Source organism: Siphateles boraxobius, unplaced genomic scaffold (genome assembly GCF_051911475.1).
Source record: "Siphateles boraxobius isolate OS27281-9 unplaced genomic scaffold, OSU_SipBor_1 5, whole genome shotgun sequence".
NCBI lineage: Eukaryota > Metazoa > Chordata > Actinopteri > Cypriniformes > Leuciscidae > Siphateles > Siphateles boraxobius.
Window position 1 is genome coordinate 28388637 of NW_027509141.1, and position 18748 is coordinate 28407384.

At 37.3% G+C, this 18748-nt stretch overlaps 3 protein-coding genes across 3 annotated transcripts in view; all 3 read left to right on the forward strand.

Moving 5' to 3' along the window:
• Positions 1-928: 928 nt before the first annotated feature.
• Positions 929-8662, forward strand: slc22a7a (solute carrier family 22 member 7a). The gene is made up of 10 exons (XM_077204323.1): positions 929-1589; positions 2350-2453; positions 2911-3065; positions 3965-4133; positions 4314-4431; positions 4539-4648; positions 4728-4942; positions 5054-5162; positions 7965-8171; positions 8328-8662. Exons 1-10 carry the CDS (start codon positions 1188-1190, stop codon positions 8407-8409), a joined length of 1671 nt encoding a protein of 556 aa, XP_077060438.1. The 5' UTR covers positions 929-1187; the 3' UTR covers positions 8410-8662.
• Positions 8663-8972: 310 nt separating this feature from the next.
• On the forward strand, positions 8973-10324 carry wdr83os (WD repeat domain 83 opposite strand). The gene is made up of 4 exons (XM_077204324.1): positions 8973-9132; positions 9613-9718; positions 9866-9963; positions 10126-10324. The coding sequence occupies exons 1-4, from the start codon at positions 9083-9085 to the stop codon at positions 10190-10192; spliced, it is 321 nt and encodes a 106-aa protein (XP_077060439.1). The 5' UTR covers positions 8973-9082; the 3' UTR covers positions 10193-10324.
• Positions 10325-11765: 1441 nt separating this feature from the next.
• The window catches only part of cacna1ab (calcium channel, voltage-dependent, P/Q type, alpha 1A subunit, b), a 147100-nt gene continuing 140117 nt past the window's right edge, over positions 11766-18748 (forward strand). Inside the window, exons 1-2 of the mRNA XM_077203675.1 lie at positions 11766-11857; positions 14939-15328. Coding sequence (XP_077059790.1) covers positions 14943-15328 — 386 coding nt within the window. The 5' untranslated portion in view covers positions 11766-11857; positions 14939-14942. The remainder of the gene's footprint in view (positions 11858-14938; positions 15329-18748) is intronic.

Consider the following 18748-nt stretch of genomic DNA (forward strand, 5'->3'; position numbering starts at 1 on the left):
TCTACAAGTGACACATTCCACGTTCTTCCCAGTCTTTGAAAACATTTCAGTTTTTGCAGGTACATGTCTGATTTACGAAAATGAATTCAGACAACTCGCTTGTGTTACGCGTTGTAAATATACACACTTCATTTTTGCACACAGATTTTTTTAAGTAACTCACATATTTGGAATTAAGTAAAAAATTAAGTATAATTAAGAAAATAAGTGACTTTAACTTGGCCAATTAGAGTTTGGTGAGTAATAATTTCTACTCAGATTATTGCAAGTTTACCTTGCAATAATCTGTGTCATGTACATTTAACTCCATCAGTATAACACTAAACTAAGCCATGCTTTTAAAGTATATAATGTCCTTAAAATATTGAAGTAAACAATACAGTAGATATTGTGTGGACAACATTTCTACAGTATTGTGGTACCCAGCCAAACACATGAGAGCTCAATAGTTGGTGCACAAAACACAATAACGGTAACATGTGTTGGATCATTTTTGAGTATGAATGTGTCATTTTGAGTAAAATGAACTCCAGATGTCACAAAACAGCAAGTTACTAGACCTAATAACAAAAGCAATGATAAAACAGTGTGAATATAGCTGGATATATAACAGTAAAAATGCAACCTTATTAATTATTAATGCACCAGTGCATGAACATAAGAATCAGAAAGTTGAATTGTTTTTACTTAATTTTATAACACTGATATTTACGCTTTAATTTCTACAATCTTAAATTAGAATTTACTTTGTTTTATTAAATTCTTGCCTGAACTAACTTAAATTACATTTGTTTTTTCTGTGGTATTTACTTCATCACAGAATCATTTTGTGCTTTTTTTGTGGAACTAATTTATTTTCCTTTTCCTCTCTCCGGCTAGTCAGGTGAGGGATAGTGAACTTTTAAGGCCTGGGATTCTTCTTTTTCTTGAGTTTACAAGACAAAGACCTTCTTGTGTCTCATTCAGGCCCTGAAAGCGTGACAGGGAACAGTATTATGATAACATATAGCAGCACTGCTCATCTCCTCAGACTACTCTCCACTCGCCGTTCACTGTAGACCAAACCAAGTTTGTCTCTAGAAAAGAGCAAATTTCATAGAGAAGATCTCGATTCTGATGGGTGAGTAGAACGAGCATTCGCAAAAGAAACAAACGGATATCATTGGTAGCTTATCTAACTTTCAGCTATGAGGTTTGAGGACGTCCTTCAAGAAATTGGTGGCTTCAACAAGTTCCAGTTTCTGGTTCTATACATCCTGTGGCTCCCACGGGTCATCCTTCCACTGCATTTCCTGCTCCACAACTTCATCTCAGGTGTGCCATCCCACCACTGTGCCCTGCCTCACTTGGACGGCCGGTACGTAGGTGGCACAGAGAAGGACAGTGAATTGGCACAGATTCTGGCTTTTGCCATCCCACGTAATGCAGATGGCTCCTACAGCTCCTGCAAGATGTACCCTATTCCCTTGGACTTTAACCCTAATGCTGACCTGTCCCTACTGTATGGAAACCGATCAAATGTGTCGGTGCCATGCCAGCACGGATGGGCATATGACCACTCACAGTTCACCACAACAACTGCTACGGAGGTAAGAATATACAAGGCACTTTCCTCTATTTCAGTGGCCCTCAACTCAAAGGCCCCCCATTGTCAAAGACAACATTAGAAAGGCCCCAATATATATATATATATATATATATATATATATATATATAGGTGTGTGTGTGTATATGTATTGTAATTCTGATGTAATGACAAAGCTGCTCATTTTTACACTTTTCTATTTACTTAAACTAGAGTGGTAATATATTAAAATAATTTAACAAAATAATTATTAATAGTTAAAAAAATTAAATTCCATAAAAATCAGGGTTTACACTTTTTATTGCCAATGAATTTAAATGTTTGTTTTCTATACTTTCGTGATTATGGGGATTTTACTCACAATGATCATTTCTAGTTTGGCATAACTAGAATAATTCCTATTCATTTATATAAATTTCCATGACTTTAATCGGAACTAATTCGCATTGAAAATGGTTTTCCAAGACCATGAAAAGCCTGGTTCTTAAATAAATATGAGTTGTTGAGGGAATTATTTAAATGAAGAAATACGATTCCAGTTTGCAACTTGATTTTTAGCAGTTCTAGCTTATTTTAAAGCATGTTTTGTCATATTATAAATCATTGTCAGCCATCTTGAGACCCCCTAGTTGAGAATCACGGCTCTGTTTTATAAGTTGATGAAAATGCAGTTCATGGACTTTATTTCACCCATATGTTCTCTAACAAAGACATAAGAAATCTGCAAGGACTTTATCAAGGTGTGATTTGTCTCTCTGTTCTAGTGGGACCTGGTATGTGACGACAAAAAGCTAAACCAAGCCCTTGCCACCTTTTTCTTCATTGGAGTGACAATCGGTGCTGTTGTGTTTGGCCAGTTGGCAGACAAGTATGTTCATTTTATCAATCTTATGTTTTAGAATAATTTGTTCCATGCTATTTTTTCTATGACCAATTATTTTCTACAATTTTTTTGATCCATGGACCATATCCGAGTTTCCTTAGGCTCAAAGTTGGTCACATGATTTTACTACAATAAAGTGTCTTTACTCACATGTCTGAGGTTGAAAAATTATTAACTCCCCTTGATTTGTTCTGCATAGCTGATTTGTACATATTCATAATCATTCTTTGCTTTCACAATAGAGTTTTTTTTCTCAAGTTATACTCGTTATTTGTCACGGAACGTCACAGTTAAACCCACATCTAAAACTGCTTACCTCAGGCTATTTGTGTAAAGAGCAAGAGACATTTTCCCATGTGATTTTCATTCTTATAAAATGGTCTAATATCCTGTGTGGTTAAGGATATGTGTGGTTAAATATTTTTTTCAAATCATTCCACAGGTTTGGTCGTAAGCCAATGATTCAGGTGTCCTTTGTGGTCAGTGCTATTTTTGGGATTGTCGAGGCTTTTTCTACATCTTACGTGATGTTTGCCATAGCAAGAACCTTGTGCGGACTTGCCTTGACCGGGATGTCTATCACCACAGTGGCCCTGTGTATCTATCAATTTATCATTTCTTTAATCTTCAGTCTCTCTAATCAACATGATCAAAACTGATCCTATTTACTTTATTGTGAATTATTCATCAGTGCATGTTGTCCAATGTATATAAAAGTATATACACTACCATTCCAAAGTTTGGGGTTGGTAAGATTTTTTTTAAAGAAGTATCTTATGCTCATGCTGCATTTATTTGCAGTAAATAGTCATATTATAACAACGTAAATACATTTTTTTCTATTTAAATATATTTAAATCTCAATTTTCAGCATCATTACTCAGTCTTTAGTGTCACATGATCCTTCAGAAATCATTCTAATGCACTCTAAAAAAATGCTGAGTTGTTTCAACCCATGTTTGGGTCAAATATGGAAAAACCCAACTGTTGGTTTACATTTTTGTATAAAAATTTTAAACCCAACATTTGGATTTGTTCATATTTGACCCAAACATGGGTTGAAACAACTCAGCATTTAGAGTGCATTAGAATGATTTCTGAATGATCATGTGACACTGAAGACTGCAGTAATCATGTGCAAGAAATATTTCTTATTATTAATGTTGAAAACAGTTGTGCTGCTTAATATATTTCTGGATTCTGGATTTTCTTTTTAGGATTCTTTGATGAATAGAAAGTTCAAAAGAACAGCATTTATTCAAAATAGAAATCTTTTGCGACATTATAAATGTCTTACTTTCACTTGTTATCAATTTGATACATCCCTGCTAATTAAAAGTATTTTTCAATTAGTTTCTGGAAGTAAAATAGATTGAGAAAGTATCATGTTGCTTAGAATAAAAGACATAATCTGAAATGATCCCTGTTAAAACTCTACCAGATTATTCACAGTATTGTTTTCACCGACTCTAAGATGAACTCTGCTCACTCTACAGGTGTTGAGTGGACAGACGTTAAACATCGCACATTTACTGGTACCATCATCAGTCTCGGATGGAGTGTAGGGAACATGCTTCTGGCTCTTCTGGCATATCTCATCAGGGACTGGCGCCACCTCATCCTGGTAGTGACATCACCCTGCCTTGTTGGCATAATTGCCTGGTGGTGAGTGGTGGAACTGCAAGTGAAAGAATGGTCACAGGACCAGAAAAAAATGGTCGGATTTGAAATACAAACAATTAAAAAGGAAGAAAATATTGTCAGATTTGTCAGAATCTTTTTAGGCCTCTTAATGTGCATCATGACTACAAGATTATTTTTCTCCTTTGCAATTCACCTCAAAAGGTGGATTCCTGAGTCAGCAAGATGGCTGTTGACCAAAGGCAGGGTACAAGAGGCACAGAAGTATCTCACTCAGTGTGCTAAGATGAATGGAAAGCACACTCATAAACTAGAAACTGAGGTAAACACACTTAGCAGAGCTTTCATTATTTTTTATAACCAATTTTGAGCACTTTATCTCTTCATTATAAACGAAATAAAAATAAATCTCATTGTCATCTACTATAGACCTTAAATAAAATCACCATTTCTGAGGTCTCTGACAAGGATCATTCCTACCTTGATCTAGTGAGGACACCGAAACTGAGGAAAATTGTGCTTTTGTCAGGGATTTTCTGGTATGTGAGGACCTTTTATTCTTCATTGTGATATAAAAGTCAATAGCTGTTTTTTTTAAACAATCTTTATATTTGACAGGTTTGCAGTTGCTTTTACCTACTATGGCATCAGCTTCAACATCACTGGGTTTGGTCTGAACATTTATCTCACACAGTTTGTCTATGGAGTCATTGAAGTCCCAGCTAAGGTTGGGACCTACTTCACTCTGGATCGGATTGGACGGAGAAACGGCCAGGCGTGGTCACTCATTATAGCAGGAGCTCTGATTGGACTAAACAGTATAATCCCAACAGGTACTCCTTCATTCTTTATCTTGCTGCATCTTTATCTTTAACCTCTTTGCCATATTTGATGGTGGAATTTGATATATGAGTTACTGAAGAATTGTGCCATTTCATTTGCAGAGTTGGCTGTAGTGCGTACAGGAATTGCAGTTATTGGGAAGGGATTCTCAGAGGCAGCCTTTACCATTGCCTTCCTGTACACATCTGAGCTCTACCCTACAGTACTCCGGTATTTTAAAAAATACAGCACTTGTAAAGTTTTAGATAAAATTATATTTAAAATGTTATTTTAGATCAAATGTTATTGCCAAGGGTTTTCAATTTTTCATATGCCACGGATCCCCAAATATGATCATCCTCGTGTGAGGGACCCCATCCTAAAATTTTAAAGACGTCAATCTTTTATTAACACCCAAATTTATACAATGAAAATTTAATATTATAAATCTAAAATTAGTTTGTTAGATTATTTCTGTTTCAATTCCTGTCTTGTTTACTCTGTCTTTTGTTGACTCTTATTTTGAAGTGTATTTTTGTTTTTATTGTTCCTGCTGTTTGACTTACTGTGATTAGTTCCTGTTTTATTTAGCTGTGTCTCATTTCAAAGGCTGCTTCCTCTAGAGGTCGCATTTGTCAGTCTCATTTCTTAAAAGTAAACATTACATCCCAAAGTCATAATAAAAATGCAACATCTTATGCTTTACAAGGAATAACGGTCAACGTAATAATAGTTACTTTTTCAGAAATTAGACATCCTTGATGACGTATACGGCTGACAAATGTAACCTCCGGAAGATGCAGCCTTCGCAATGAGACAGTTTTCATTGCTGCCTCGTTTGTTTCCATAGTTACCCTCTTAGTCTCCATAGCAATTCATTACCCACACCTGTTCCTTGTTCCAGCCCTTGTTATCTTGTGTGTTTAGGGCCAGTTTACACTTCACCATTTTCAACAAAAACTGAAAACTTTTAATGCGTTTTGGCTATTCATTTACACATCAACAGCATTTTGGTGGGCTGAAAACGGAAAAAAAAATATGTGAAATTTTAAGGGTACATTTACACGACAATGATGTACTAAAAACGTGCGTTTTTTGCATGCAGACAACAACATTGTCAAAATGATCCCCATTCACACGGATTCACGAAAACTGTTTCGATTTTGTTCCTCTTTACTCTGTGTTTTCAGTTTGTTCCTGATGAATCCGTGTATAATTCGTTCAGCCGTTTTTTGATTTAATGTTGAAAGTAGAAAAATGAGAAAACAGTTCCTTTTTCGTTTTTTTCTTCCATTTTTTCCCAAAAAATGAAAAACAAGAATTCAGCTTGATTTTTCGTTCTGAGGTAGAAAAATTAATAAACAGCTTGAATATTCGATTTCTACACGTGGGCGGGAATAAAACGCCACTTTCCTCTGATTTGTCAGCCGAAGATCAACTGTTACGTCATCAGTTCTTCCTCAGAACCGCGCAGCAGAATAAGAGTCCTCCGCTGCTGCAGCCGATGTGCGGATTCTTATCTCGTTTATTGTAACTACATTTCATCTTTTTCTCATCAAACAACCAGACTAACGAATGGCTCGACACAACCCATACTGGGAAGAGCCTAGACAGGTCTTTCGTCTGTGTAGACCAGCAGTTCTCAAGTTCCGGGGGGTCAGTGAAATAATTTGCTATTTTCCTATATTTTCAGGACTGTAAAGTCACATTTTTAGAAATCACCTCGGTTACTAATGTAACCGTGGTTCCCTGAGAGTAGGGAACAAGTATTGCGTAAGTTAGCTTACGCTATGAGAAAACTCCTTTTCTCAAAAATATTGATGCCAAATTTTTAAAACGCAGTGCAGATGCACAGCAGACGTATAGCTGAGCGTCTAGCGCGCTCATTGGCTGTGCTGCGGCAACTGCACGAACCTATGGCGAGTCAGCTAAGATGCCCGAAGCAATCAGGTCCCTTCGTGCCAGAGCGCGTCAGAGCCCGCCAGTATGGGCGTGGCTTATAGCTATAGAAGCCCCCATGTTCGACATATAATTCAGGTTAAATCGACTGAAAAGATCCCCTGATCAAAGCACAGTAGCACTGCGGGTTACACAATACTCGTTCCCTACTCCCAGGGAACCGAGCTTACTTTACTACTTTCGAGAGGTCTCTCGTGTAATTTAGCTTACGCTATGGGAACCCCTTTCAAAACGCTGTTCGTGCTCACAAACTTCTAATATAGCCTAGGGCCAAACGACCGAGGTTATAAAGTTATGAGTCCTAATAGAGGCCAGATGAGTAATGAGCCTCATATAGGGACAAATATATAGGTCTATAAGGGCCAAGCTCCTTCTTTATATGGTATATAGAACTGTAGTTCAGGTTCACACAGGACCAGACAGATGTCGGGCCTTATAGTTGTGGAAATTGTGTTTAGACACATTATTTATACGTAAAGAACCTTTGCTTGCAAAGCGGGAACTTCCAGGTTATAAAACGAGCAGGCCGCTACACAAATATCTTCAATTGGTATTCCACTCGACCATGCCCATGACGAGTCCATGCCTCTCGTGGAATGAGCTCTGATGCCTATGGGACAATGGAGGCCCTTAGACTCATAAGCCAGTGAGATAGCATCAACTATCCAATGTGACAGTCTCTGCTTCGTGACCGCGAAACCTCTGGAGCGGCCACCGAAGCATACGAAGAGCTGTTCTGACTGCCGGAAGGAGGCAGAACGCTCCAAATAGACTCTGAGAGCCCTCACAGGGCAGAGTAGATTCGCGTCTTCTTCGTCTTTTAACAATGGGAAGAGGTGACAGCATTTTTTTATTATTATTTTTTTTTTTAAATTTATGTTATTTATTATTTATTTATTTTTTTAACAAATTATTATTGATTTTCCTTTTCCACGGACTTCCTGTCACTCCCATGCGGCCCCCTGCGTGTCCCTGGACCCCAGTTTGAAAACCCCCTGGTTTAATCCATATTTATGAGCTACCTCTTGTCTTTGGAATGAAGCAACTCACTCTGCTTTTCTGTATCTTTTATAGACAGTGCGGCTTGGGCTACACCTCTTTTATAGCCCGTATTGGGGGTGCACTCGCCCCCATGGTCATATTATTGGAGGACATGTGGCGCTTTGCACCGCCTCTAGTGTTTGCTGCCACTGCAGTTTTCAGCGGATGTGTGGTCTTCCTGCTGCCTGAGACCACCAACGTTGAGCTTCCAGAGAACATTCTGGATATAGAGGAGGGGAGGTATAGTATCAGATCATATCCAGTAAATAAGGATGCCAAAATTGCTTTCTGCTGAATCACACAAAATACCGCAACAACAAATATTAAATTCCATAATACTGCATATTGATATAAGATCCCAATGTGAAATATTGATCATTTATCTATTTATTAAAGGCACACGGTGTCCACAGAATCAGAGAGGGATGTTGAACTCTTTGAGATGAATTCTGCGGCGTTACAAGAGAAGGACCCATAAAGGCAAATACTGTCAGAAGAACAATGACTCCTTACAGTTCAACATCCTTATGGTCAGCTGTGAATAAATAACATCAACTGCAAGACTTTTCATTGTGCACAAGGGATTTAAAAAAAATCTTTGAGGTTTCACAAGACTAAGAAACAAGTAAAATGTCATTGAATTTAAAGTCGACAAATTGCTGTCTATTAAAATAAGTTGTTTTTTGTATTTTATCCTCCGAAAAGAAATAAAATGTAATGGTGCGAATGTTTGAATGGTTCTTGTGTTCTTGTACTTATGCATTTATCTTGAAATGAAAAATATTAAAAATGTTTGATAATTTTATATCATGGAATGCAAAACATATGCACTATACTTCTTTAATAGACTGAAATTTAGAATTTATTAATTGTGGCACTTACACTTACCACTATTTCTTAACAGTATTTGCATTTTAATAATAACTTGTCTATAAATAATTTTTTTAGACTCAAATAAATTGTTACCACTGTTATGAATTTTCCACACACACCTACATTAACACTCCTTGGCGGCAGGGGGTGCTAGTGCACCACATACAGCTTTACATACAACACAGTGAGGCGTAGTAGAATTTCACAGGTCAGCTGTTCGCTGACGTGCTGATCTTAAACCCTTCAAATAAGTTTTCATTTTATTAGGATTTTAAAATATGACCCTAAACAACATGGCAGACCCAAGACGACCGAATAAGATCTTTCGGTGAGTATTATGTCTGTGTTTAACAATTTTTTAATTTACTATGATGAGAGGTGTGATTGGCTCTCGTTAGCATCACTGTTAGCCGCAGTTCGGCTAATGAATAGTAGAGATTAAACCAGATTTTCACTCAAGATAGATGTATGGGTTTTACCTAATAATATACTTTAAATTAAATAGTCATTTTATTAATGTTACTTGTTAAATTGTATAAATATTATTTAAATAATGTTAAGTAGTGCTAATGTATTACTGACAGCAATTGTATCGTTATCGTTGCATATTTATGTTATTATCTAACTTAATGCTTCATTTATTTCGGTTTGTTCAACTAGATACTGTATGTCTTTATGGCTATCTCTAATGAAATCATGTGATGTTTGTGTTCTGTGTATTTTTATAAAATCGATGCTGGATTAAATGACAGACAGCAGTAATAGCATAGACTATTAATAGTCAAGGCGTATTGTGTTTGTTTAACAGCTACAAGCCTCCCAATACCGAAACGAACCCGACATTGGAAGATCCTACACCGGATTACATGAACCTGCTCGGCATGATCTTCAGTATGTGTGGCCTGATGCTCAAGGTGACCTCATTCTCATATACAAACTCCTGTTTGTCAACGCTGCTGTTTACTTCATGAATGCTCACTGTATGTGATTAAAACATGAGCAGAATGATTCGCAGTGATTATGTAATGTCAAATTTGTTTTTCATTTGTGTATTTTGGCAGCTTAAATGGTGTGCATGGATTGCAGTGTATTGCTCGTTCATCAGTTTCGCCAATTCACGAAGCTCAGAAGACACTAAACAAATGATGAGCAGCTTCATGTGAGTTGCTTATGCTAATTTGTCATCCTCATAATTAATTCTAGTGTTTTTTTGTGTGTTTTTTTAATTGATCAACATAAACATTTAGTCTACCTGAAGAATTTCTCAAATGTTATGCTTCTGGGATTGTACGTCAAATGAAACATGTATTCATTCCTTCAGGCTGTCCATATCGGCTGTCGTGATGTCGTATTTGCAGAACCCGCAGCCCATGTCGCCACCGTGGTAACAAATAATCCAGACCCAGGGAGATATCTCAGCAGGGACGGCATGAGAACCAGCTGATCCTCCCACTGTCCTTCTGGAACACAGGGACATACACTCATCAGCCCAGCTGGCCAATCAGAGGCTGTCAAATTGACCAGTGTAGCTCCTGTTTGACCTTTTTTCAAGTTGTCTCTTTGCTCACCGATTTTTATGTATGTGACTGACCACACTATGCTAAAATGTTCATATGCTTTGAATGATTTTGAGAAATAAATTACTGTTTTAAACATTTCTTTGTGACTGTATTCTTTCATATATATATATACACAAGTAATTAGTGCTAAGTAGGACGCTTTGATGTGCATAACTAGCAGGTGAGATTTTAGAGATTGATGTTAATGTATTCATGCTGCTGCTGCTTCCAACTATATGTGTGGACAGAAGTTTAATAAGCTTTTTATTTAGTTAGATTTAGTTTTTCCAAGTGTGTTGTAAGAAACCGCTGCTAAACAGATATACAGCACCGTACAGACGTGCCAGATTTATTTCTCTCTCAGTGTGTCCAAAATGGATTCTGCTCAAGCCTAGAGGATTAAAGGACCAACTGGCAACTCATGAATTGGCATTTTTGGAAGTATTGTTATATTTCTTATTAAGAGGAGCAATGTGCATAGTCTATTATTTTGATTGTTGGCTTTATAACAACCAGGGCAAAAAAGTGTCTGTAACCTATTCTATGTTACCACTATGGTTTAAGCACTTTTCTGACAAGATTATAATGTAATTCTATTATATGATTTATTTATATGATATGTGTTCTGATGGCAAATATATCCTATGATTTCTGTTTTTTTCTATATACATTTAGACATTAAAAACACGAGCAATTAAGCATGATTAAAATAAGAAACATTATTTATTATTTAAGCTTTTGTGTATCGAATTTTATCAAATGTCTTATGACGAATGTTTCACTAATGGTCAAAGCTGAGTAAGACGTTGAGTCAGCATTTTACCGTCATCTGACAATTCAGACTATCTCTCTCACGTCTGATCAAGCTTATTGGCTAATTCATAATCTATAAAATGTTAAATCAACCAAATAATTATAATTTATCATGAATGACATTTTATTGTTTGTGGATGTTTATTTTTACGTAGCCCAACGACTGATTAGTGAAATTCGCATTTATATTTCCCGTATGAATAGTAATGTGTTCATCTTATAATAAACCTGCGGAAGGAATGAAACATTACACAACCGGTGTCTCTCACCCATCGCGCAGCAGCAGCAAACAAAACGCGTAGTTATAGTCCGCGCGACATTACAGTCACGTATTCGTTACGCTCACAGAGCGCGAGACTCTTCGTACAAGTGCATGCGGGTAGAGTAGAGCCACGTAGAGTCGTTTCTCGAGAGCCTTCGAGAGCTGAGAGCTGTCACTCCTTACAGGAATACCAATATTACACTGAGAGAAAATACAAATTATCTGTTTGGTCCAAGAAAAATACTTAAAGACAGAATGCTCCGAGCTTGAAGATGGAAATGACCTCCTGCTCTGAGAAAACGGACCTCGGACCATTCAGTTTGTGGAGTTTTATTGTTAGTTTTGTTAGTTGTAAACTACAGGTGATCCGGACGGGTCCAGATTACAGGATCTTCTCAGAAAAAACACAAACCTTTCTGGTAAGTGTCGTGGAAAGTGTTTTGTCTCTTCTCTGTTCAAAATCGCTTATTTTTTCTGTATATAGCCTACATAAAGATGTTTATACATAATATTTTTCCCTATATACAAATAATTAAAATGTATAGCCTATATATTCTTTAAAAATATAAAATTAATATAATGTAAAATATAAAATGATACTATCTATCTATCTATCTATCTATCTATCTATCTATCTATCTATCTATCTATCTATCTACACCTTTACCTGAAATATCTGGGGCATTTTTGGTTGAAACGTACCATGAAATACCATGATATTGGTAATTTGCCATGGTAATACTATACTCTTAAACTACCTTGGAGTACAAGGTAAATACCATGGAATATATCAATGTACTATGATTTTACTGCCTTATATATTCAGTATGGTAAAACAGCAGTGAATTGTTGGACTTGTTTAACACGGGACTTTTCTATTTGTTAGATGTTCTGCTGCCAGCCTTTTGCTGTTGTGTGATGGCTTTCAGCCAGTGTTTACTCAGCAGGTAGCATATTATTTATGCTCTGAAGGGTACTAAATGCAGCAAATCATTTTATTGTATGTTCAAACATTTTCCTTTGTCCTTCTATTAAACAATACACATATCAGCAGCAGAATTGGCTGACAATGAATTTCATCAACCATTTCTGATAACAGTTCAATTAATTTTTGTCATTTGCAGCCATATAAATTGCCTAATATACCGGAGAGTTAAAAAATCTAGTTCAATCCAGTAAAAGTATTCCAGAATTTGATACTTGACATCTTTGAGTAGGGATTCTGATGGCCATTATTTTTTTTTTTTGGGTAAGTTTTTGTGGTTTTGGAGAACTTTGTAAATGTCACCCTAATTGCATGTATTCATACACACCCACACAATGGTGAGGCTGTCTGTGGGCAATGGAGAACCAACCCACACCAACAGCCACTTGCTGTAACACACAATAATGAAAATGAAATCATCCAAAATTGGATCTTACAGCCTTTTGTGGATATGTTTATGCTTTACCTCGCCATTATAGTAAGATTTATGGTATTGTCGGTTTAGCAAACAAAGCAAAGAATGATTCTTTTGTCTTGTCCAGGAAGCAGCCAATGCATCACACCCTTTAAATGAGGAAGATATGTGTTCCTAACTAAAAATACAAAAACATGAATGTCACAATGCTGACAGTCTCCAGGACGGGACCTTAAAATGTGTGAAGGCCTTTCAGGATGTCTTCTGGTTCTCCTTCACCTCACTGAATATATTCCCTGTTGGAACTGGCATGCTAATTGCAATGGCTTTGCTCTCCATTGGCCAAAAATAAAGAGGCAGATTTAGTTAGTTCCATCTTTAGTGTCTGATCATTGAGACAAGCTGTGTCCCTAATCACTCCCTGACAGCAAATCCTGCCTGTCAACAAAGAGCACAGCCTCAATAAGGATTGTAGTGTGAATGTATTCCATTCACAGTTTGGACTGTGCTTATCTTTTCCCGTGCTTTACTCCATCTGTGCCTTTCTTTTTATCTATGTACTTTGGGGAAGGTCACTACAGCATTTGACACCATTTCAATGCTTTGCTTTCGGAAACAAAAGTGTAGAGGTGTTATTGGCCTGTGTTGCTGCATCTCAAAGAGCCCCAGAAATCCCAAAAGTATAAACACCCGTCTATAGCTCTGCAATTGTTTTCTTATGTACGTGTGTGTTATTGAAAGTGTTGCGTGTGTATGTGTCACTTTAAATTACTTTATTCCACCTCCCGTGTCACAGTGGACAAATTCTTCAAGCACCGTCAGCACATCGTAGTACTGGAGTGCATCATTTATTTTTACCTGACGTTGGTCTATTCCAATTTTTTCTAAACATCTGTGCAGCCTTTTTTTTAACTAAACCTCCCTTGGTGCTTTTTTCTTCCCTCTGCTTCCCTTTCTCCTTTGATAACATGTCACCTATTTTACCCTTCACTGTCCTTCCTCTTTTTTTGGTTGCTGTCAGTATTATTACTATTATTTACAGCATCATGAACACCATCACAACATAAGTATTTTTCAACAAAAAAATAATAAAGTGCAATAAGAAATCAATCAAATGATATATCCTCATTTATATTTATGAATAAGTAGTTCTCCTGATATAACTAGTAAATGTATTCAATACCAAATTTTTTATTTTCAGTTATTTTTCAGTATATTTGAAGCATTATGAACAACATCGCAACACGTATTTTCCAATAAAAAATTGAAAAATGCTATTACAAAAATTTTAATAATAGAAATACCAATACTATAATAATAATAATAATAATAATAATAATAATAATAATCAGAATCAGAATCAGAATCATAATCAGAAAGAGCTTTATTGCCAAGTGTGCTTGCAAACTATTATTATTGTATAATATTATTATACAAACAGGGTATATCAACAGCTTCATAAATGAATAGCATAGTATGCATTATAAATCAATAGAAGGATAGATTTTATGCTCATTTACGTTTATGGATAAATCATTCTACTGATACAATCTGTAAAATGATAGAAAACCATATTTTAAATTCAACATTATACTCATCATAAAAGATAAAATATATTTATATATTTATATATAAATATCCATTTTCTTCAAAACAACAATGACAACAAAACAACAAAAAATCACACCAAAATAATTTCTGCCAATACAGCCTGCGTCCGAAACTGCATACTCTCTTGAGTAGGTACTTATGAATAAGTAATTACTTTACGACCGCTAAAAAAGTATGTTCTATATAGTATTAGTATGTGTAGTATGAATGTAATCTGGATGTTCTTCATTTGTCATGTTGTCATTATCATGTGACCAGCGTTAGTTACGTCGCTTCACTGCCATTCATAAATCCTCTCCCGCGGCCTCATGGGATAGTAAAGTGTCCATCGTATGCACACTTCAGAATCTCGCCGGAAGTAGTAGGTCATCCGGGTACTTTTGTCTACTACTTTATGAGTACTGTGCATTCAGACATACTTCTTTTGTCACATACTATTATGCGATTTCAGATGCAACCACATTCACCTCTCTACTTTTTTCCCCATAGAGCCATGCTGTCTCCCATGTATGCAGACAGCTCAATCATCATGGAGAGAGCGCCGTCCTTGCGAAAGGGTGGGAGAGTGCAGCCACAGGGCCACAAACTGCGATGTCATCCTCCTACCAGCGGGAGCAGTGTTTGTGCCAACCCCACCTACTATCATACTGTGTATGACATGAGTGATGAAGCATGCCAGGTTGACATCTTTGACTATAGCAAAACGAATGGAGGGCAAACCGTGGTGATGGATGGGACACTTTACTCTTTGATGCCCAGTGATTCTCTGGTTCCTCCTGTCAGAAGGAGAGGTGGCCTAGTGGACCACCGTGATGTCATCAAAGCCCACCAGTCTCATAAATTGCAGAGCACTCCACAAGCCCGACGAAAACAATGGGAGTGAGTATTAAATAATATGTTACTTTTTAAAAATGTCTTGGGTTTGATGACTTTGTTTGTTAATTTAAAGTATACTCGAAAAAAGTCCATCAAAAAGCACCAATCTTGTGTTTTGGCATGTTTAGTCATCTGATGACATTTAAGTTTACTAAGTAGTTTAATGTCAATTCTAGTCCTATGAATTGAAATTAGCAACAGTATAACCTTGTTTCATATGAAATGTCAACAATGGTCCACATTTCGATGGCGAAATACACCCACACCATTCATCTTTATTATTATTATTTTATAAACCAGAGTTGGAACGTTTTGGTGAGACCTAGTTTGTTTCCATGCCTCCTCTAAAGCTTTCAGGGAGCATGTCTTCTCAGACTGTGACTCAAGAAAATGAATCTCCTATCATATCTCTGAGAATAAAGGGCAGGTCAGGAAGGTGTGTGTGTGGAGAGGATGTTTATGTTAGAGCCACAGTGATGGACACATTGATGGACATAGTGATGGTCCCTACTTCTTTTTGGACCCTGTGTGTGTGGTTGTGCCTGACAGCAGTTAGTGAATGTGGAAACTTTGAGCTCTAGGGGACACAGAAATCTGCAATGGGAAGAGAACAAACTCAGACCAAGATGGAAACATTAATAAGGCAAAACAGCTGTGGTGAAGGTATGTTTGGCAAGGATGTTTTGGTAGTAGTGAAGTGAAAGCCTTTTTATATTCTTTTGTTGTGATTAGTGGAAACATGCTTCTCACAAACTTATTATAATTGGAGCCCGACAGCCCATCAATATGATGTATTTCAGTGGCACTAGTAGCACCAAACAGAATAGCAAAAATCACACACACACACACACACACACACACACACACACACACACACACACACACACACACACACACACACACACACACACACACACACACACACACACACACACACACACACACATATATATTTATACACACACTCACCTAAAGGATTATTAGTAACACCTGTTCAATTTCTCATTAATGCAATTATCTAATCAACCAATCACATGGCTTCAATGCAGTTAGGGGTGTGGTCCTGGTCAAGACAATCTCCTGAACTCCAAACTGAATGTCAGAATGGATAAGAAAGGTGATTTAAGCAATTTTGAGCATGGCATGGTTGTTGGTGCCAGACGGGCCGGTCTGAGTATTCCACAATCTGCTCAGTTACTGGGATTTTCACGCACAACCATTTCTAGGGTTTACAAAGAACGGTGTGAAAAGGGAAAAACATCCAGTATGCGGCAGTCCTGTGGGCGAAAATGCCTTGTAGATGCTAGAGGTCAGAGGAGAATGGGAAGACTGATTCAAGCTGATAGAAGAGCAACTTTGACTGAAATAACCACTGTTTAAAACTGAGGTATGCAGCAAAGCATTTGTGAAGCCACAACACGCACAACCTTGAGGCGGATAGGCTACTCAGCAGAAGACCCCACCAGGTACCACTCATCTCCACTACAAATAGGAAAAAGAGGCTACAATTTGCAAGAGCTCACCAAAATTGGACAGTTGACTGGAAAAATGTTGCCTGGTCTGATGAGTCTCGATTTCTGTTGAGACATTCAGATGGTAGAGTCAGAATTTGGCGTAAACAGAATGAGAACATGGATCCATCATGCCTTGTTACCACTGTGCAGGCTGGTGGTGGTGGTGTAATGGTGTGGGGGATGTTTCTTGGCACACTTTAGGCCCCTTAGTGCCAATTGGGCATCGTTTAATAGCCACGGCCTACCTGAGCATTGTTTCTGACCATGTCAATCCCTTTATGGCCACCATGTACCCATCCTCTGATGGCTACTTCCAGCAGGATAATGCACCATGTCACAAAGCTCGAATCATTTCAAATTGGTTTCTTGAACATGACAATGAGTTCACTGTACCAAAATGGCCCCCACAGTCACCAGATCTCAACCCAATAGAGCATCTTTGGGATGTGGTGGAACGGGAGCTTCGTGCCCTGGATGTGCATCCCACAAATCTCCATCAACTGCAAGATGCTTATCCTATCAATATGGGCCAAATTTTCTAAAGAATGCTTTCAGCACCTTGTTGAATCAATGCCACGTAGAATTAAGGCAGTTCTGAAGGCGAAAGGGGGTCAAACACAGTATTAGTATGGTGTAACTAATAATCCTTTAGGTGAGTGTATTTCCAACTCATTGTCAGTGAATGAATGAATTGCTATAAATCACATATTTATAGCTGTTTCTGGGAATAGGGGTAAATCATTTTACCTAAATATAGTTCATGTTAGAAAGACTATGTTCTTTTCTACTTTGACGTTGTTAGCACAAAAACTGTCATATGCTGCAGGTCTCTGGTGTGTAGAAGAGCATGTCTTTGTTTCTGTGTTTTGCGTCACGGTGGGACTGCTCAAAAATGAACACAGAGTGGCAGTGAAATCCAGTCACGATTTCTTTTGCGCTTTAGGGGTGTGGAGGCTTCCACACTCATTGCTCACCCACTCATTCTGGCAGCCGTAGCAGCGGGGAGACGTGAGATAACAGGTTACTGACAGAAAATGCAATCTCACCTCATTTCACTCATTTCCCCTCACTCTCTTCTCTCTTTCACTTTCCTTTTCTTGTCTCTGGCTGTAATTAAATATGGGCCCAGGGAGTCTGTCACACAGCAGAGTGGTAGAGAAATGCACAAACAAACACTCACATGTATAAGATACACCACTAAACTCATTCCAGCTATGCAACACATATGTTCAACACATTGAAAATCTTCATATTCAAGTCTATTTGTGATATTGACCATGTAAATTCCTTTGTGGATATGGTCAAATGTTTGATGTTCTTGTGTCCGTTGAGTCACAAGCTCTTTGGATCATTTTCAAATTATGCTGGAGAACATTATGTCAGCCTGGAAATAATTTTAGTGATATAAAAATACAAATTGTATTAATTATATAATTAATAAATATTATTATAATAATATAAAAAGTAAAATACCATACTAGGATAGTTTTGTGAACTGCCCTGAAACACTCTCACATTGTCCCTGGGACAGTAGGTCATTCTTACTGTTGAGACTTGAAATTAGAAGCCTTTTCCTCATATTCTCTCAAGGCATATAAAAAAACATACATTAGTTTCTTTCCCTCTTTCTCTTTAGCCACTGCCTTGTGCTCAGTGTTTTCCATAAACATGGGGTATGTCTCTCACACGCTCTCAATTAGAGCAGTGCTATATTAAAACAGCCTCTTAAATAGATTAAAAAAAAACACTTAGCTGTTGCTTAGCTGTGTATTGCATCTCTTCTCCATACCTTCATCCGTGTCCCACATGCCTCCCCCTTATCTTTGCTTCACTTCATATTTCAGTGGTCTAGGTTTAGAATGAAAGGCTGAAAATCAAAACATGATGCTCAGGCTTTGGAGTATTTTAC